This window comes from Pan paniscus, chromosome 1, assembly GCF_029289425.2.
Source record: "Pan paniscus chromosome 1, NHGRI_mPanPan1-v2.0_pri, whole genome shotgun sequence".
Taxonomy (NCBI): domain Eukaryota; kingdom Metazoa; phylum Chordata; class Mammalia; order Primates; family Hominidae; genus Pan; species Pan paniscus.
Window position 1 is genome coordinate 132793179 of NC_073249.2, and position 21387 is coordinate 132814565.

At 35.2% G+C, this 21387-nt stretch overlaps 1 protein-coding gene across 4 annotated transcripts in view; it reads left to right on the top strand.

Annotated features, from left to right (window-relative positions):
* Window positions 1-21387, top strand: part of ARHGAP29 (Rho GTPase activating protein 29) — a 124550-nt gene that overhangs the window by 45944 nt on the left and 57219 nt on the right. For all 4 annotated transcript variants that reach the window (XM_055115880.2, XM_055115884.1, XM_055115882.3 and 1 more), the window contains 3 exons: window positions 9026-9160; window positions 20080-20176; window positions 20526-20598. In XM_055115880.2, the coding sequence (XP_054971855.1) occupies window positions 9026-9160; window positions 20080-20176; window positions 20526-20598 (305 nt within the window). The remainder of the gene's footprint in view (window positions 1-9025; window positions 9161-20079; window positions 20177-20525; window positions 20599-21387) is intronic.

Sequence of the window (21387 nt, forward strand, 5' to 3'; positions counted from 1 at the left end):
CTCATTATAAAAGATAAGGAAAATGCTACATAATATTGTGCTTGTTTTTAATTTTGATGATTTTCAGCTTAGAGTATCAGACTATTCCTTATTTACTTAATAAAAGTATTACAAAGATCTCATGAGATGTAATCTTTAGGAAAGGTAAAATGTTTAAAATGCTCTAACTATTTAAGATGGTATTATTACATGTATCCCTATAGTCATGAGCCCTGCTTTTTGTCTCTGGGTATTGAGAAATATCCCTGGACTTCTTTTCTGAGTTATCACCACAACGTTAAAGTGTGGCCAGACAGCAAAGAGCCATTTCATTCACTGTTTTTCTTTTAGAGTGGAAGAGCCTTGTCAGTAATTTCTCAGTAGCCCTCCCAATATTTTGTGTATTGTCTCCTTAAGAGGAAGATGCCATATTTTTGGCATTGTTTATTACCTTTTAATTCACATTTGTTAAGCTAAAAAGGCAGCTCTTCAGAATAAAGAATGTAGATATACAATTAAATCATCTTTTGGTTTAGTCAGAATACATTTTTTCTGTAATAACTTTTATTTGTTAATACCTTTATTACTAACTGAAGCACTAATGTGAAGTCACTTGACTTTTGCCGCAGTTGTTTAATCATAGGTTGAGGCTAGTCTTAGATAAACAGCTTTGTGATTGGTTTATGGCCACATTTTACTTTCCCCAAGTAGTTAGAAATGATGTATAATTGTATATGGCGCTTTTCATTTTACAGAGTACTTTGTCATACAAACAAGTTTAATCACCCAGGCCCCTCAAAGGCAGGTACCTTTAGCTCCGTTTCACAGATGAGATGTATGTATAACTTGTGATTTCATCAACATCTTATTGCTGATAAATAATGGCCAGGTTATACGGTTTGGTTAAATTGGTAGTAAAGGATGGCAGCAAAAGCTCTGAAAAGAGAATCAGAATCTAGGTTCTAGGCCTAGTTCTACTGACTAGCTTTGGAATATGGCTTAATTCATTTAATTTTTTGTTAAGAATGAGGCACTTGTGCCAGATGCTATCAGTTTTACGAATCTGCGATTCAAAATTTGATTAGAGTTGGAGATTATACATTGTTCTGAATGTTGGTGGTTTATTCCTAAGAAGACAGCTAAGTATTTGTTTTCAAATTATATGAAAACAAATTAATGAAAATTTCCCAAGTGAGAATATGAAGCTCATATTGTAATCGTCATTGAGGAACTGATTAGAAAAAATATAAATGTCTGCCAAAGAGCTCTGTACTCCCAACAGGTTTAAGATACATATACGGTTTATCTCTAATTTTCAGATTTACAAATTAAAATAGAGAGCTTAATGTGGAAGATTAGAGGGCTGAAAATATTCTGTTCTTGCTGGGGTAAGTTAAGTGACAGAGTTTGGTAATTCTCTTTCCACTACTTAACCTCCAGGAGGAGGTTACCTTGTAGTCTTATACAAGTAGCAGACGTGGAATTTGAAGTTTTAGTTTTTTTATCCAGTGTCATTAAGGTACATTAGGAGTAATTACAAGGTAAATGTTCTATCTTATATGAAAATGCTGAAGGCACTCAGTTATGCATATGCATGTTGTGTTTAATTATAACACTGTAGATTAATATATGTGCAGTGTAAGTACCAATTCAGGTATATGGTTTCCTCCCCGTGGAATAATGTGTTCTAAGTTCTAAATAACAGATTCATAAGTGCTTTTCAAGTTTATATAATAATTTTTAAAGTCTGCCATTGTGACATACCTCCCCATTTTCATGTGGAATATCACTCAAGGAAGCTAAAATCTGGGAATGTGGAAAATGTAAAGGCCTTTTAATTGGGCTAGAAAGAATAGTATAAAATATCTAATTGTTCTGCTACTCAGTGCTTGGAAATATTAACTGCCATTTTAAAATATATTTGAGGGAAAATCAATAGTCTAATAATTTCTTATAGCTTTTTTATTATATAGTACTACTTTAAATGGATTTTTTGGTTTGTGACTATAGTGCCTTCTTTTTCTTTTTCTTTTCTTTTTTTGGTTGGGTTTTTAAATAGGCTGGAAAGGAAGATAAAAATGTATGGCCAATTTCAGATGAACTAGTCAAGTTCTCTTATTTTTAAAAGATGCTTTCTAATTTAAGAGTGTATCACTTTTATACTATTTATAAAGAAAATAATGCTGACCTCATAAGTGATAGCTTCTGATGAATTGTTTTTACAGGACTATAGTTGGAAGTAGTATGTTAACTTTCTAAAACAAATTTTATTGAACACTTAGGTTGAATAAAAAGTTTTTATTGAACTTTTCATTAAATGAAAAGTTTAATACCATTAAATAATATATTCTGTTATGAGAGGTTCTGCATAAATTTGCAAAGTCTTCATTGAAATCCTGTCTTGTGGATTAACTCAGTTCTTTTCCCAGGGAGAATGTACAGGAGGATGTGTAAATTCCTTTTTCAGACAAATTGCATTGTTACTTTTACCACTGATGCCTCCTACTTAACTTTACAGTGTGCCAGAAATTTTGTGAAATATTAGAAACATTAAGCTGCTAGCCTCAGATGTGTACTGCTCTGTCTTATCCTAGAAATAAATCTTTTTAGAAGTTATTCCTAATGAATATCACTTAGAAGTTAATGTGAATGTTAATAGATTATTGTTTAATGACTAGAAGGTATGAAATGAATCTTTGAGAAACGAAGTATGAAATACAAGTAGCTCATTTATTACACCTGTACCAGTTCTCGGTGTATTAGATTCCCCTTCTGCGTTTGCCTAGAATGGTTTATATCATTTAACAATGTTTATAGTAGTAACTAGCATATTCATTGGAAGTTAAAGCCTGTTAAATTGCAGATCGCAGAGTACTTGTCATTAGGCTTAATTTCTTCAACCATGTGGCAATATATCATAGTGATTAGGAGCACAAATTCTAGACCCAGGATACCTGAGGTGGAATCCTCATTCTGCCACTTGCTAGTTGTTTGTAGCCCTGGGCAAGTTATTTATCTTCTTCCTTTATACTTGTTTCTGTGTCTATTAAAAGGAGATAATGGGGTTTTTGTGATGATTAAATGAGTTTATATATGTAAAGCTCTTAGAATAAGCATTTTCAAATGTCAGTTGTTATTATTTTCATAATCCCTGGTAGCTGAATAAAGTAAGTTGCTGTTTCTCAGGCTTCACTTTTATCCTGTAACTTCAAAAGCCATTACAACAAAAATTGGGAGTTTCCTAGTGATAAGTTCTGAAACATTTTTTCTCCTTATTTTCATTGCTTTCCCTAAAGAGGTTAAGCTGAGTTAACAAGATTGATTTTCAAATTATTGTCAGTTTTTTTTTTAATGAAAGAAAACATCATGGTCTTTTCATTTATTTACTTAGACATTTCCATGAAGTGTTGGCAGTATAAACACTGTGGTATTTTGTTAATGCACGAGAACAAAAAGTGGAGCTGGCTAATCTGTCTTCACTTGATAAGTGGAATGAAGCAGAAAATAAATGGCTCAGATGGGTGAAACAATAAATTAAAATTCAGATTACTGTATTACAGAGTGAGTAGAGAAACAAGCAAACATTGGGATACAGGAGTTTTACTATTCTAGGTGACTAGTATTAAGACTTTGGTTGAATTTTATTATATTCACATCTGTAATAACTTTGTAGTATAAATTAAATTTCATTACATTTATGATATGGCCACTATGGTATTTAAAAATTATCTTGTATTTAGTTATATGACTAAATTAAGTACTATAACTTGAGAGATATAGAAATTTTTAATAAAACATATCCTGAATGACTGCTTCATTTTCAGATAATTCACCAATTTAGATTCTACACAGCAAATGAAATTGAAACTTAAATGTAATGTCTTTTCTTCCTTAGTCAAAATATTGTGGGATCTAGCTATAAATGTATTTGTTATTGAACATGATTGTGAGGCAAATCTGTTTTCAAAGGTAGTTTGAATGGCTTACAGAATTACTAGTAATAATTGCCATTTATGTATATTAAGACTATAAAGTAGCTTTATTTCTACTTATTTGATATTCACAACAACCTTAAAAGGTAGGTAAAACAGGTATTATCAATTGTGTTTTTACTGAGGATGAATCTGAGATCAGAGAAACTAAGAGTTTTGTATGTGTTCATTTCAAGGAAGTAGTTGATCAAGGGTTGGAACCCAGGTTTCTCTATCTAAATCTATTGTTTTTTACTGCATCAAGCAGCCACTTAACTTTCTTCAGTTTTGGTAAAAATGGAATTTTCTTTAAACCATTTATGACGCAGCTAGTTGAGGGCTTGCTAATTTATGAAGTTCCAACTGAAATATTATTAGGACATGCTCATGACCTAGTAGTTTACCCTTCTGCCCAAATATATAGGAAAGTTTATGAACCTTTGTGATTACCTTTTTCTTTATTTAGTCATCATGTTCATTTCTATTGATTTGTGGGCTTCAGCAGTGTATTTAATTTCAGGAATTGGAATTCTTCATAGTGTAACTTAAGGAGCTTCTGAAACTTCTTACGAAAATAATTCTGATGCTATTTTTTCAGTATGTTAGTTGGGGACAACTTCAAGATCTGTTTATTAGGGCTACCTTGTAGGAAAAAAAGGAATTGCAAGTTCGTAGACCGTTTGTGCTGCCACCAGTTATTGGAGTGTTTTGCAGTTGCAGTGATTTTTTTTTCTTTTATTTTTCTTGAAATCCAGGGACAGATTGGATATAGTGATTCTTAAGAAAAACTATAGCAGGGACTCCCAGGACCTTTTTACACTGTTAAAAAAAATTACTGAGGACCCCAAAGAGTTTTTTATGTGAGTTCTATCTATTAGAAATTAAAACTGAGAAAATTGAAAAGCATTTAATAATTTTAGAAATATATGGATTTCTGCATGTTTAATTTCCTTGACTCTGAGAAGACCACAGTATTACTTTGGTTTGTGTAGGCATTTAGGCCATTAGTATTTTGTAGTTTTTGCCCAACACTAATTTTGAATATTGATGGTTGTCGTTGGCATTCTGAAAATCAAGCTCTTTTGGCCTGAGATTTAATGTTTCCTAAGTATATTAATACCTGAAGATTTTATTGTAAAACATTAGAATAGGGAATAGAAATAACTTTCTTTTCTAAGACTAACATTTATTAGGTTTCAAAAAGAGGGCAGTGTAACTCTCTGTGATGATAATCACTCCACCTTGGTTTTGGTTAAGTCAGCAGAAGTACTAGCATATACCAACTTTATTTAGTTATGTATGTGCCAAATAAGAGATCTGGCTGTACAAAACTGGGGAAAAAATAGCACGTCAGGAAGGTTTTATAAGCCAGGCATGGTGGCTCACACCTGTAATCCCAGCACTTTGGGAGGCCAAGGCCGGTGGATCACCTGAGGTCAGGAGTTTGAGACCAGCCTGACCAACATAGTGAAACCTCGTCTCTACTAAATACAAAAAAAATCAGCCGGGTGTGGTGGCGAGCACCTGTAATCCTAGCTACTTGGGAGGCTGAGGCAGAAGAATTGCTTGAACCCGGGAGGCAGAGGTTGCACTGAGCTGAGATTGCACCGTGGCATTCTAGCCCAGGCGACAGAGCAAGACTCCAACTCAAAAAGAAAAAAAAAGGAAGGTTTTATAATTTTTTTACACCTATTCAAATTATATTATTTTCCCAGAAGTTTCCTTTATTTCATATCTACTAGATTTAATTTCAGAGCTAACCTATATCATTAACCTATTCTACTAGTGCATAAAGTATTATGTTGGTGCAAAAGTAATTGAGGTTTTGGCTATATACATACATATATATGTAAATATGTGTATGTGTATATATATAGTTTTTTTTAGTGGCCAAATCCGCAATTAATTACTTTTGCACCAACTAAAAATAGCTGCAAACATTTATGAAGGGCCTACTGTGTTCCAGCCACTGTTCTAAGTGCGTTATGTGTTTTAATTCATTTAACCGAACAACCCTGTGAACTAGCTACCTTATCTTTTTTTTTATAGGTGAGGAAACTGAGGCACAGAGGGGCTAAGTAACTCACCCAAGGTTTCTCAGCCATGGAGTTAGAATTCAAAGTCAGGTAGTCTGGTTTCAGAGACTATGCTTTTCAACACTATACTGTATTGCCTCAACTAAGTAAACCTACCAAACTAACATTACCAGTTATAAAAAAGATAAAATAGGCCAGGGGCAGTGGCTCACGCCTGTAATCCCAGCACTTTGGGAGGCCGAGGCGGATGGATCACGAGGTCAGGAGATCAAGACCATCCTGGCTAACACAGTGAAACCCCGTCTCTACTAAAAATACAAAAAAATTAGCTGGGTGTGGTGGCGGGCGCCTGTAGTCCCAGCTACTCGGGAGGCTGAGGCAGGAGAATGGCATGAACCCAGGAGGCGGAGCTTGCAGTGAGGGGAGATCGCGCCACTGCACTCCAGCCTGGGCGACAGAGCAAGACTGTGTCTCAAAAAAAAAAAAAAAAATATGTTTATGGGGAAAATTTCAACAGCACATAAAATTCCTAAAATCTTTTACCTACTTGTATTTCATTTTAAAAATAGACTTTTATTTTTTAGAACAGTTTTAGATTTACAGAAAAATTGAGATAATAATACAAAGTTCCCATATAGTCCTATACACTGTATTAACATCTTATATCTCTTAGAGTTAGTGAGCCAGTGTTTGATAACCAGTAATAAAATGATGCATTATTATTAACTAGTGTCTATATTCAGATTTCCATAGATTTCCTCTAATATTCTTTATTATTTTCCAGGATCCTATCGTATTACATTTAGTTTTTTCTCCTTAGGTCTTCCTTGGCTGTAAGCTTCTCAAACTTTCCTCATTTTTATTTTAAGGAATACTGATTAGGTATTCTGCAGGATGGCGCTTGATTAGAATTTGCCTGACGTTTTTCTCCTCATTAGACCGGGGTTATGGGATATTGGGAGGAAGATTACAGATGTAAAGTGTTGTTTTCATCACTTTATAGCAAGGATATTTACCTTGAATGTGATTTGTCAGTGTTGATGTTGACCTTGGTCCCCTGTCTTCAGTAGTGTTTGTCAAGTTTCTCCACTGTCAAGTTATTCTTTTTGTCCTCCTTTCCATACTACACTCTTTGGAAGAAGTTAGCCTGCATAGGTCATATGTAAGAGAGTTATGTTTCACCTTCTTGAGAGCAAAGTATTTGCACACATTTTTTACAGTTCTTTTATACAAGAGATTTGTTTCTTTTCCCCTGTTTACTAATGTATTCAATCATTTATGTCAGTATGGACTCATGGACATTTGTTATATACTTTAGGTTATAATCCAATACTACTTTATTTTTTGCTCACATCGTTCCAGCTTTGGCCATTGGAAACTTTCAGTTGGTTCCTGTGCACCTTTGACATGCCCTCCTCACTGTGGGGTGTTTTTTGTTGTTTGTTTTAGTTTTTTTTTTTTTTTTAAAGTTCTTCCTTCCTTTCTGGCATTACAAGATGCTTGTTACTTATCTTGAAGATTTCTGCCCCAGTCCTAGAGTCAACTATTTCTCTAAGGAGACCTGATTACTTTCATTGGAGAATAGTATTAGAAACCAAGATCTAGATACTAGGTGTGCTTGTTGCTGCTGAGTGTCATTTCTTTTGGGCCCTCTCAGCTAACAAAGCAAAGAAATATATATATATGTATGTATATTTTTACATATGGATATTTATATAGACATGCATATGTGTACATTTTCATGAATATATATACATATATACATATGTGCACATACATTTGTATGTATATATGTACATATGTATGTGTATATATTTAAGTATATACACAAATATTTCTATATGTAGTCATACAGAAATGTGTATAAAATATATACATATGTATAAAAATATATACTTATATAAATAATATAGATGACTGCATACAGAAATATGTGTATATACATACATGGGTCATACTAAATGAGTATGACCCATCACAGTATTCAGTATCACATTGAATGAAATAATATCCTTTTGTTTTTAATAGTGCCTAGCACATAGTAAGTGCTTAATAGATATTAACTCTTATTAAACACCAATGCTGTGTAAGTTTACAGAAAGGAAGATTATATAAGAGTACTGTACTTAAAATGGTTGTCTTGTCAGACTTTTGAGGATTACTTCAGGGGTTTTAAAGGTAGGGTGATTATACTTTCTGATTTACTTGGGATGAAGATCCTAGAATGTGATTGTTGTGCTAGCATGACTGTGAGTAGCATCCCGCTTTCCACTAGCAAAAGTATTTTGGTTTGAATGATAAATTGTATAGTCATCTTATTTAAGGTGTAATAAAACTGCATCGCTCTGACCTAGGATGATGTAAATGAGTGGAGTAGGCTGGGAGAAAATGAATGAGCACTGAGAAGAAGCTCATCTATCTAAGAGAGCAGTACTGCTCTGTTCTAGCTACTGTGGCCAAGGAGGAATGTGGCCCTGAGTGTAAAAGATTTTGATTTTTCAGGAGTAGGCAAAATCTAGAATATGTGTAATGATCCTTCAATTTTTCATCATTGACAACTAATTCAGTTTTTCTAAAAAGCACAAAAACTCATTAAAGGTCTGTACATTTTATCATAGGTAAATTATATCATAATTTTAAAAATTTATAGGTTAAATGATGATCTTTATATGCCTAAGAGTTACTGGATATGTTAAAAAATATATGATAGTAAAACTATAAGGCAAGAAAAACTTACCTTGTAAAGTTGGCTCAAGGGAAGTCTGGAGCACATATTAAGACTGAGAAAACTGAAAAATGAAGTACTTAAATTGACCATAACTGTGAGAGCCTTTGAAATCCTTAATGAATTAAAATGACTAAGGATTTTCTGAAGGCTTTTTAAATTGTATATAATTGCAGCAGTGGAGATAGAAATGAATGTATAGTAGGCAAAAATTGTGTAACCAATGCTTCTACTTGAAATGTGCTTCAGATGACGTTTTGTAGTTTAGATTTGTGGAACTTTGCTCTGGAAATAATTTTTTTTTCTTTTTAAAGACTGTTTTAAAGAAGTTATTCATATACGTCTAGAGGAACTGCTCCGTGTTTTAAAGTCTATAATGAATAAACATCAGAACCTCAATTCTGTTGATCTTCAAAATGCTGCAGAAATGCTCACTGCAAAAGTGAAAGGTAAGGAAGATATAGTAAAAGTGGGTTGCTGTGGGCAAAAGGGAGCCAAGTGATATATTTTGGTCTATAGTGAATATATAGCCAATTCCTCTCATTGCATTTGTGTGATATATGTTAATAAGGAGTTATATATACTTTGATATTGAAATATTCCAAGTCACACCTAAAGCTTTCTTCCTTTTAAAAACTAACTTTATTTGGCAGTGAATACTTTAAAAAGACTTAACTTTAACCAAACAACCGATGTTTAAAATTTGAGTTTTTTATGAATGAGTGCATGCTCTTTCGAGGTGATTGGTGTACAAGAAGTCTTTGTTAGGTGAGGACAAATTGATGTTGGAGAGTGGTAATATGCAGTGACTACTTAAAAGAGGGAATCAAATGGAGAAAAAGAAGGCTTAATTGGGACCTTATCTAAAATGTGAAAATGAAATTAAAATTGTAAAATAAGTTTATCATATATGTATGGGTGTGTGTGTATCTATAGCATATATGTGCTAAAACTTAGCATGAAGAATTGGACCATTATCCTCTGATGAAATGACTTGCCACTCAAAGTTGTGAATTATTCTGGGTTGCAGTATATAAAAGAAGGATTGAGAGCGAAGTGAGTATTTGAGAAGAAATGAGACAGGAGGCAGGGAAATTAATTAGGAGATTGTTAGGAATAATGGGCTAGATGAGGGTTGAAGCTGAGGGCTTAAATGAGCAGAAGCTGGGGTGTGGTAGTAGTAGAATGCGATTTGTTATATAAGAAGGAATGGATGTCAGTTTGACAGAACGACACAGGTTGAATGTTAGTGGTTATGGAGAAGTTCGGTGTTGAAGATGTGGACTTGGGAATTGTTGATGTATAGGTAATGGAAAAGGATGACATCAGCTGAGTCTGCAGAGTAAGTAGAGGACTGATGTGAGAACCATGGGACAGAGAGAAGATACAGAGGAATTGGAGAAACACCTAACAGGTAGGGAGATGGACCTGCAAGGAGGTGACATGGAATTTTAAAAGTGCAGGGTTTTAAGAAGTGATAATCAGTGTTAAATGCTACCGATAAGGTAAATGGATTCAAAGTAATAAAACTACAGAAAGTGAACTTTAGGGAGCAGTGATGTAGCAATCAGAGACAGACAAGGTAACAGCAATCCTGTGATCAATTCTGTGATAGAAGTACGCCTAGGCACCATGGGAGCACAGAGTGAGGAACTCACTCTAGGCTGAATGAGGAAAGGAAACTCTTCTTTGGGGAAAGGGATTGCCGGTCCTGAGTCGCAAAGGTCAAGTAGGCATTAACTGGGCTCGGCTTGGTGGGGATGGGGCTGTGATACAAGAACTCTGGGTGAGAAGAACATGATGAGATTGGTGAACAGGATCATACTTGGAGAGGCTAAAGGGCATGTGTTAAGGGATGAAGCAGGAAAAGAAAATAAAAACCTTGTCTACAAAATATAGTTCATATACTTAAGGAAACCACCCCTACCAGCACTTTTTGACATAGATTTATCATGTTTGTGTGGTTTCCTTTTTTCTGTATTTCAAACACTGAAAAAAATGTAGATGATTTTTAAATGGGAAACATGGATAGCTTCTTCTGTCCTGACTTTTAAAAATGTGCTTAGTAACCAAATTTGTTTCTAAATAGATTGTTTACAAGTACCATTTAACTTTACTTAGATAGGGAAATTTGTGTCTATAGATAGTAAAATTTCCATGCTTGGAAATAGTGACCTAGTTCAATTGTTGTCAGTAGCTATTGTGTGCAGTCAGGATGTCCTGGGGAAGGAGTGCGCCTGTGTATAGTTGGTGTCCACATTCCAGAAACAAACTTGAAGAGAGTGCTCTCTCAGATACCTTGAAGATCTTTTTGTCTTTGAGGAAAAGCAATCTTCTGAATATTATTTTCCACTATTACTATCTTTATACTTGGGATTATTGTTACTGTTTTACTTTTGTGCTGGATGACATTTAAAAGGGGAAGATTATTTTGTTGTTGGGAAACTTCCTCTGTTTCGGTAGAACTCTATGAGACTAGAACACTTTAAATATTGTGTTTTCTTTGTGTTAAGTTTATATGGTTTATAATAAAACCTCTTTCCCTGCCCCAACTCTCACTTCTGAGGCCATTTAAAAATATAATTGATACCCCAATTGAAAAATATTCAGCAACTTGAAAAATTGAGGTCAAATCAACTTAATTAATGGTTTCATTTAATGGTAATTTAGTTTTCAAAACCTGGAAAGGCAGAGGGTAAGTAGAAACCATTTTGAGTATCTGTTCAGTGCCAGCCAGTCTAAGTGCTTTAAAACCTATAAATGTACAGTAGTAGCTATTTCAGAAAGGAAAAGTTTCTGGGACAGAAAGCTGTCTGGAGTATGGAGATCCTTTATATTATTTGAGGTTTCAGTTTTTTTGTTTGTTTTTTTTTTTAAGAGATAGGGTCTCACTCTGTTGCCCAGGCTGCAGTGCAGTAGCATGTTCATAGCTCACTGTAATCTTAAACTCCTGAACGCAAGCAATCCTCCCACCTCAGTGTCTCAAGTAGCTGGGGCTACAGATGTGAGCTGTCACTCTCCCAGCTGATTTTTAAATTTCTAAAATTTTTCATAGGGACAGGGTCTTGCTTTGTTGCCTAGGCTGATCCTGAACTCCTGGCCTCAAGCAATCCTCCCACCTTGGCCTCTAAAATGCTGGGATTACAGGCATGAGCCACCACACCTAGTCCATCATCGAGTGTTTTTTTTTTTTTTTTGAGACGGTGTCTCTGTCACACAGGCTGGAGTGCAGTGGCATGATCTCGGCTCACTGCAGCCTCAGCCTCCTGGGTTCAAGCAATTCTCCTGCCTCTGCCTCCCAAGTAGCTAGGATTACAGGTATGTGCCACCACACCCACCTAATTTTTGTATTTTTAGTAGAGATGAGATTTTACCATTTTGGCCAGACAAGTCTCAAACTCATGACCTCAAGTGATCTGCCTGCCTCAGCCTTCCAAAGTGCTGGGATTACAGGCATGAGCCACCGCTCCCGGCCCCATCATTTAATTTTAACTCTGACTATGTTTAAAATACAGCAGTGACCTAGGTATATGACTTACTTTGGAGACCTTAAGTATGAAATGCATTTTGTCAAATCTACCAAACAATAGAAAAAAAATACAGAATAACTTTAGAATCAGGGATGTGTAATCTTACTTGTATTACCACAGGTTTGAATGCATGAAGGGTGCCTGCTTCCTCTGTATAAGAAGTGAGAAATTGGAATCTTTACCCATATTTTTTATTTTAAATGTGGAGTTTACCTTTTAATAACTTTAAAAGGAAAATCTTTAGTTTTTTTCCCATTCATTCTAATAGTGATTTGTATTTCCTGTGTGTTCTCATGTTTCCAAGCAGGAAATTCAGTCTGACAAAATATTTGCAATATGGTAAGAGAGATATAGCCTATTTTTAAAGGAGATAAAGGTATCTTCAGAACTCAGTAATTTATTATGTACTATTTGTTTTCATTATTTTCAGTTATTTTGGTCAATCTTATTTCTAATATAAATGAAAATAACCCTTAATTTAGGTTTTTTATGTTCTGCATTTTACCCTATATTTAAAAATTGGTAAACAAAAAAGAAAAATAAGTCTTAATTATGCCTCCAAGATTGTAGAAGCCTTGTATTTGTTTTGAAAACTTAATTTTATTAATAGGCAGTTCACACAGAATCCAAATGGTATAAAAGGGTATTGAACGATGATGAAGTTTCTTTGTTGCTTTTGACTATTAGTCACTCATTCCTTTACCTAGATAAGTAACAACCTTTATTGGTCTCTTGTGTGTTTTTTCAGAGATACACATATACAAGCAAATACACGGATGTGTTCTCTTTTTTAACCTCCTTTTTGCACAGATGGTAGCGTTCTGCTCCTTGCTCATTGTCGTGAGTTACCTGCACATAAAGGGTTTCCTCATTCTTTTGTTATTGTTTCTTCAAAGCTGTATGGTAATCCCTTATATTGATGTACTATAATTTATTTAATCAGTTAACTACTAATAGATGTTTGGATCATTTCCAGTTTTTTTCCTATTACAAACAGTGCTTCAATAAATAGTCATGCAAATTCCTAGATGAATAATTGCTGAATCAGCAAGCATGTGTGTTTATATTTTTTGGTATTACCAGATGCCTTCAGTATAGGTTCTGCCCTTCTGATAGCAGTGCTGAAGAGGCTGATTTCCTGCACCTTTGCCAACAGAACTGGTTACAAAGCTCTGTTATCCAGTATGATAGTGAAAAGTGGTATCAGTCTAGGTTTGATTTGCATTTCCCTCATTTTGAGTACAGTTGAATATCTTTTCATTTGTTTCAATACCGTTTTTACATCCTTTTATGTTAATTGACCTTTTATCTGCTTTTCTTTTGCTGGTAGGTCTCCTTTTAGTATTGATTTGTAGAAACTCTGTATAAGTAAAATTAGCCTTTAGTCTTTGATTAATGTTGAAAAAATTTTTTTACTTGATTTTTTGTCGTTTATTTTTGCATTAACATTTTTCAGTCTTTTTTATGGTTTCTGGGTTTTGAGTATTAGGAAAGGCTTCTCTGCTCTGAGATTATAATAGAATTCTTGAATGTTTTTTCTTCTGATGTTTCATGGTTTCATTTGTTGTATTTAAGTCTTCAGAAACATTGTAAAGTATCTAAGTGTCTAGTAAATTTATCAGGTAATTTATCTTTTCGCCACTAATTTGAGATGTCACCTTTATCATAAATACACTACATTCTCACATATATCTATTTATGGACCTTAATTCTGTTCCACTGATTTGTTTAGTTGTATGCCCAGGCCACACTGTTTTTATTATAGTTTTTATGGCATTTTAGTATCTGGTAGGGATAGCTTGTTCAGAATTTTATTTTTTCCATGAAGATTTTTGAATTGGCTGTTTGGTTCTAAAAAATATCTACTGGTTTTTTGTGTTTTTTTTTTGTTTTTTTTTTTTTTTTGATGATTTGAGTTAAATTTATAGATTAAATTAAGGAAAATATACATATTTAGTATTTCTATCCAAGAATATAATATGTACTTTGTTTCTTGAAGTTGTCTTTTACGTTCCTCAGAAGCAACTGAAAGTTTTCATTAGGTCTTGTAGCTTTTTTGGTTTTTTTCCCTCTGTATTTTATTATTTTCTTTTTTCTTTTTTTTTCCTTTTCATGCTTTTCTTCCATTGCATCTTTTAATTGAATGGTTTTTGAACTATGGGCTCTGACTCATGACATCAAGTTAGTGGATTGTGACCAGCATTTTTAAAAAATGAAAGAGAATAGAAAAGAAAAATCAGAAGCAACACTCATTATATAAAACCTAAGTATGTGTCAGAAATTTTATAGGTGTTATATAGCTGATTATGTGTGTATAGAATACTCAGTCATGATGCAATATGTATTTTTTCCCAAGGTTGTGGTCAAAAATATTTGAAAGTTGCTGCTCTAATAGGTTGTATGAATGAAAGCTATTCAGGTGATTTCTTGAAGAGATACTAAACGTGTCTTAGGACTTGGTATTGGGATTTAATAGGGAACCCAAGGGAGGCAATTATTTAAACCTTAAGCAACATTTTAATGAGCTTTTGAAGGACTATTAATAGAGGGGATGGAGTGGAGACAGAGACACCAGTTAGGTTGTTAAATAGTTCAGACTAGAGGTAAAACGTGGGCTTTTGAATTAAATCAATGGCAATGGGGATGGAAAGGAAGAAAAAATATTTTAGAGGCATTTTTGAAAGTGAAGCTAATGAGCTAAGGATTGTATGGAAAATAGCAGGTGGAAAGTAGGAGAAGAAATATATCAGCCTATTAGAAATGCGAATCTGGAGCTCGGAGGTTAAAACTAGACAGGTAGTTTAGGAATTTGTTCCCTCAAAGGTATGGAAGTGGATGAGATTCTGTAGGGATAGTGTATATAAAGAAAGCCAAGATGAGAGCTATAGAGGCTAAGTGGAGAAAGCTCTATGAACTACAGATTGTGTACAGATAGATATTGAACAGAGGAACAGAGCTTGTGTTTACTGAATTCAAGCACTGTACTCTGGGTGCTTCACATTTGTTTTCTCAGTCATTCCTCTCAATAATATGCTGTTTTGCTTATGAGGAAATTGAAGTTAGGTAATGTGTCCAGACTAACACACAAAGTAGTAGAGACCAGATTTGAACTCAGGGCTGAAACTCCAAAGCCTTTTATCAGTATATATTACTGTTATATCACCTCTCATTTTGCAGATATGGAAACTGAGGCATAGAGAGAAGCTTGTCCAACATACATATTAAGTGGTAGTGTTGTTGAAACTTGCAAAAAGGTTTAGTAGCTTGAAGACTTAGAAGAAAAAAGACATCTAATTTTGACTGATAGGTTATTGTTGACAGTGTTTTGTGTTATATGATAATAATAGCTAACATTTTTGAACATCTTCTATGTAACAGGCTCTGTTCTAAGTTCATTTAATCTTCACAACAGTTCTCGAAGTACGTAATTATCCCCAGTTTATAAATGAGGAAACTGAGTTACAGAGGGGTGAAGTTATGTAACATTGTAAGAGAGACAGTTAGGATTTAACTTAGGCAGACTGACTTCGGAACCCATCCACTTTACCAGGCGTTGGCACACAGGCTGGAGAGCCAAATCTGGCCAGCTGCCTGTTTTTGTAAATAAAGGTTTATTGGAACACAGTCTTATTCATTTATGTATCATCTATGGCCCCTTTCAACAGAATTGACTGGCCTGAAAAGTGTAAAATATTTACTACCTGGTCCTTTATAGAAAAAGTTTTCCAGGCCGGGCGCGGTGGCTCACGCCTGTAATCCCAGCACTTTGGCAGGCCGAGGCGGGCAGATCACGAGGTCAGGAGATCAAGACCATCCTTGCTAACACGGTGAAACCCCGTCTCTACTAAAAAATGCAAAAAAAATTGGCCGGGCCTGGTGGCGGGCGCCAGTAGTCCCAGCTACTCGGGCGGCTGAGGCAGTAGAATGGCGGGAACCCGGGAGGCGGAGCTTGCAGTGAGCCGAGATCGCGCCACTGCACTCCAGCCTGGGCGACAGAGCGAGACTCTGTCTCAGAAAACAAGAAAAGAAAAAGTTTTCCAGCCTCTGATAACCGTTAAAGTGGGTGAAAAGCCAAATCTTGAATTTAAGGTTAACTTGGGAAGGAAGGCAATATAGGCCATGGCATGACCTATTTATAGAATTCTGTTCAGTATGTAAATGGTTTGAATGGTAGCTTTAAGGAGAAATATGGCAAAATGAACATTTTTTTCACATAGGAAAGATTTGAGTGTGTTAGTAACATAAGAAAAATGTCAATTGAATAGGAGATAATGAAGCTGTGAAGGAGGAGTAAAGTTGGTATAAGGTTTTGGAGAATGTAGGAAAGAGTAGGTATATTTATTAGTGGAAAGGAGCCAAAGACTTTTCTTTGAAACACTGAGCAGGAGCAAAAAAGAGAATTATATTAGATATTAGAAATATAGGGCTGTTTTGAAGTCAGGCCAAGGCATTAGGAATAGGAATTTTCATTAGATGGCTATAACTTCGCTCAGGTAGGGATGAAGATAAGATGGTTCAAATGTTGAATTGATTCAATAATTGTTCTTTTCACTACTCAACAGTTGTTACAATTATTATTTTTTAATCTCCCAGTCATGTTTAGTTTGATTAAAAAAATACAAGAAAGTAAGAATAATTATACAATTTTGGATAGGGTTATAAACTTTTTTAACAGCTTAAAGTTAGGAAATACAAATAGGATTTACATTTTTGATGGTATTATATTATAAATTACTATTTAAAGTCTACAATGTATTTTTATAAACAGCTTTATTGAGGTACGATTGTATAATAAACAATGGTGCAATTTGAAAATTCTGACATGCATCATACTCCTGTGAAATTGTCATCATTCTACCTGTATCTCTTGGTCCCCCCTTTCACAAATCTTGATATGTTGTTTTTTCATTTTTATTCTGCAAAATCCCTTTTTTAAATTTTTTGAGATGGAGTCTCGCTCTGTCACCCAGGCTAGTGTGCAGTGGTGAGATCTCAGCCCACTGCAGTCTCCTGCCTCAGCCTCCTGAGTAGGTGGGATTGATTACAAGAGTGCGTCACTAAACCCCAGCTAATTTTTGTACTTTTAGTAGAGACGGGGTTTTGCCATGTTGACCAGGCTGGTCTCAAACTCCTGACCTCAGGTGATCCTCCCGCCTCGGTCTCCCAAAGTGCTGGGTCAGAATACTTTTTAGATTCCTTTTTTCTTCTTTGACACCTGGGTTATTTAAAAGTGTGTTATTCACATGGACACAGGAAGGGGAACATCACACACTGGGGACTGTTGTGGGGTGGGGGGAGGAGGGAGGGATAGCATTAGGAGATATACCTAATGCTAAATGACAGTTAATGGGTGCAGCACACCAACTTGTCACATGTATATGTATGTAACAAACATGCACGTTGTGCATATGCACCCTAAAACTTAAAGTATAATAATAATAAAATTTAAAAATAAATAAAAGTGTGTTATTTAGTTTCTAAATATTTGGAGATTTTCCAGAGCTCCTTCTGTTGTTTCTGATTTAATTTCATGTTGTCACAAAAATATTTTGCCTCATTTGAATCCTTTTAAACTCATCAAGACTTGTTTTATGGCCCATAATATAGTCTATCTTGGTAACGATATTCAGTGTGCATTTGAAAAGAACATGTGTTTTGCTTTGTCAGGTAGGGTGTCATATAAATGTCTTGTCAAGGTGGTAGATAGTGTTGTTCTCATCTTCCCTATGCTTACTTATTTTCCATCTACACGTTCTGTCAGTTATTGCGAAGGGTTATTGAAATCACCAGTTACAACTGTGAATTTATGTGTTTTTGTTGCAGTTTTTCAGTATTTTAAAGCTCTGTTTATTACGTACATAAATATATGGAATTGTTATGTCCTTTTTTTTTTTTTTTTTTTTTTTGGAGCCAGAGCCTTGCTCTGTCGCCCAGGCTGGAGTGCAGTGGTATGATTTCAGCTTACTGCAACCTCTGCCTCCTGGGTTCAAGTGATTCTCATGCCTCAACCTTCCCAGTAGCTGGGATTACAGGCACGCGTCACCATTGCCTGGCTAATTTTTTGTATTTTTAGTAGAGATGGGGTTTCGCCATGTTGCCCAGGCTGGTCTTGAACTTCTGAGCTCAGACAATCTGCCCACCTCGGCCTCCCAAAGTGCTGGGATTACAGGCATGAGCCACTGCACCTGGCTGTTATGTCCTTTTGATGAATCGACTCTTTCATAATTATAAATGACTCTTTTTATCCCTGGTAATGTCCTTTGTATAGAAATCTTTTTTTTTTTTTTTTAATAAGAAACAGAGTTTTGCTCTGTCAGGCTGGAGTGCAGTGGTGCAGTTATAACTAACTGCAGTCTTGAACTGTTGGCCACAAGTGATCCTCCTGCCTTGGCCTCCCAAAGCCCCGGGATTACAGGCATGAGCCACCACACCCAGCCTATTTCTTATATTTTATTTGAGTGTCTTTTAGTTGTTTCAGGTAGAAGTATAATCTGTTTCTCCGTCTTGGTCAGAGCAGAAGTCTGAGAATATTTTTTAAATGCCCATTATTTAAGAACCATATTCGCAATGGTAACTTTTTCTTTTTGTTTGTATCAGTGATATTTAGAAGAATCTGATGAAGGTTATGGATCTTAGCCTCCCACCTGCCAATCTACAGAGGCTTATGCATATAAAATTTTGGTTGCAATTTCATGGGATTTATAGGCTTGAAGTTTAATTCACTCCTGCCTAGGAATTCTTGCTTTCCAACTCTCATTGTGTATTAGAATCACATGAGAGAGCTTGCAACAAAAGATATTCTTCACCACATACCTATGAAATCTGAATCTTTGATTAGTGGGACCCAGACTTTGTTTTTATTAATAAAACTCCCCAGGTAATTCTAATGTGCAGCCAAGATTAAAGACAACTCTGTTTTAAAATAGAGTGACTTCTTCAAAAGATTTCTCTTCCTTCCCTTTATTGGTGAGAATATTAGGGAGGGGTCATATAGGGAACCAGTTACTCTTTATACCCAGCCCAAGTAGCAACAGTTACTTTAAAAAAATTACCAATTCCACTTTCAGACTTTGTCTTGGTAAACCGTGTTTGGGCTTTTAACAAGAGTGTATACAGAAGTTAAAATAAGAAATCTTTTTCAGTTTGTTTCATAATTTGCTTTAACAAAATGCAAAATATTAGAATATCTCTATTGTAAACAAAATGCAGCTAGCTGTATGTCAATTAACATGGACCTGAGAGCCCAAGAGCCTGTTATAAGAAATAAGGCTATAAGTAAATAGGAATTTTAATTTTCCAAATCACTGGGTGTTTTTTTTTAATGTGATGTGCTTTGTTACAGGTTTTATGCTGTGTCAAATATATGTATATGTATATATATATGACTTTAGTTATTGGTAATTCATACTAAAAAATGTACCTCATATTGCCTTCAGTGAGCTACAGTGTGTTTAGCTGTTTTTTAAAATGCCAGAAAGCAGTAAGGAAGAGAAAATAGCACAGAACAGTGTTAATAATTGAGAGGTGTGGTGTAACATGGACTCTGTGACTCCAGCACTGATGGATTTCACATTGAGTCAGTTTTTAGATGTGTCAAATTATGTAATCATGGAGTAGTCAGTTTGGAATGCTAACTGCTTTTATGCAAGCTGATTCTTTTATATGAATTTCATAATGAAGAATTTGAACATCATGTCAATTTTGTATGTTAGGCTTTTCAATTTCTGAATCTTCTAATGCTTCTTGAACTAATGATGAAGTTTTAAAGGATTAAATGATTCTGTATAAATCTAGTTTAAAGTATGTTTTTCCTTATTGTAACCAACTTTTCCTTACAGCTGTGAACTTCACAGAAGTTAATGAAGAAAACAAAAACGATCTCTTCCAGGAAGTGTTTTCTTCTATTGAAACTTTGGCATTTACCTTTGGAAATATGTAAGTAGAGAACTGTCATTTAAAGCAACTAGTCCTAGGTGTCTTAGTGAGAGTATGTTGCATTATCCAGTAACATACATGGGAAATGAAGTATTAAATGGTATTAAATATCACAACTTTGGAAAAACTACCTTCTGTATGGCCTTATTACTATATTCGAAGATATTTTTATAGCTATTTAGAAGCAGCATCCATTTGCAAGTGACTGTGGTTTATGTGAACAGATTCCTAGGGGTTTATTTCTAAGGTTCTTATTTTTAAAAAATTATTTTAGATAACATGTTGAATGTAAACCCTGTCACAAAGAAGTATAATGACTTGTCTTTCTTTTTTTAACCTCCCTGGATAGCCTTACAAACTTCCTTATGGGAGATGTAGGCAATGATTCATTATTGCGACTTCCTGTTTCTCGAGAAACTAAGGTAAGCTAAGTTTGTGTGAAAGCAAAGTCTTTAATGTTTTTAACTTCATGTTTCAACTATTGCCTAATCTTAGGCCGGGGGTGGTGGCTCATACCTGTAATCCCAGCACTTTGGGAGGCCGAGGTGGGCGGATTGTCTGAAGTCAGGAGTTTGAGACCAGCCTGGCCAACATGGTGAAACCCCATCTCTACTAATAATACAAAAATTAGCTGGGCATGGTGGTGGGCACCTGTAATCCCAGCTACTCAGGAGGCTGAGGCAGGAGAATTGCTTGAACCTGGGAGGCGGAGGTTGCAGTGAGCCGAGATCACACCACTGCACTCTAGCCTAGGTGACAGAGTGAGACTCTGTCTCCAAAAAGAAAAAAGAAAAATTGCTATGAAATAACAGAATATAAGGAATGTATGGATAATATTTCTTTAAAGTTTATGGTAGTAATGTTTTTAATTGACTAAACTTTTTTGCTGAATGCAAACAAAATACATTAAAAAACTGCATCAGGGACCTATGTTGATCATTTCCTGTTAAGGATGATCAAATCCAAAAAGGATTTCAACAGATATTTGGGACCAGGTATAGTGACTCATGCCTATAGTCCCAGCACATTAAGAGGCCAAGATGGGAGGATCACTTGAAGCTAGGAGTTCAAGACCATCCTGGTTAACATGATTGAGACCCTGTTCCTACAAAAAATTAGCCAGGTGTGGTGGCACACACCTATAGTCCCAGCACTTTAAGAGGTCATGGTGGGAGGATCACTTGAGGACAGGAGTTCAGGACCAGCCTGGT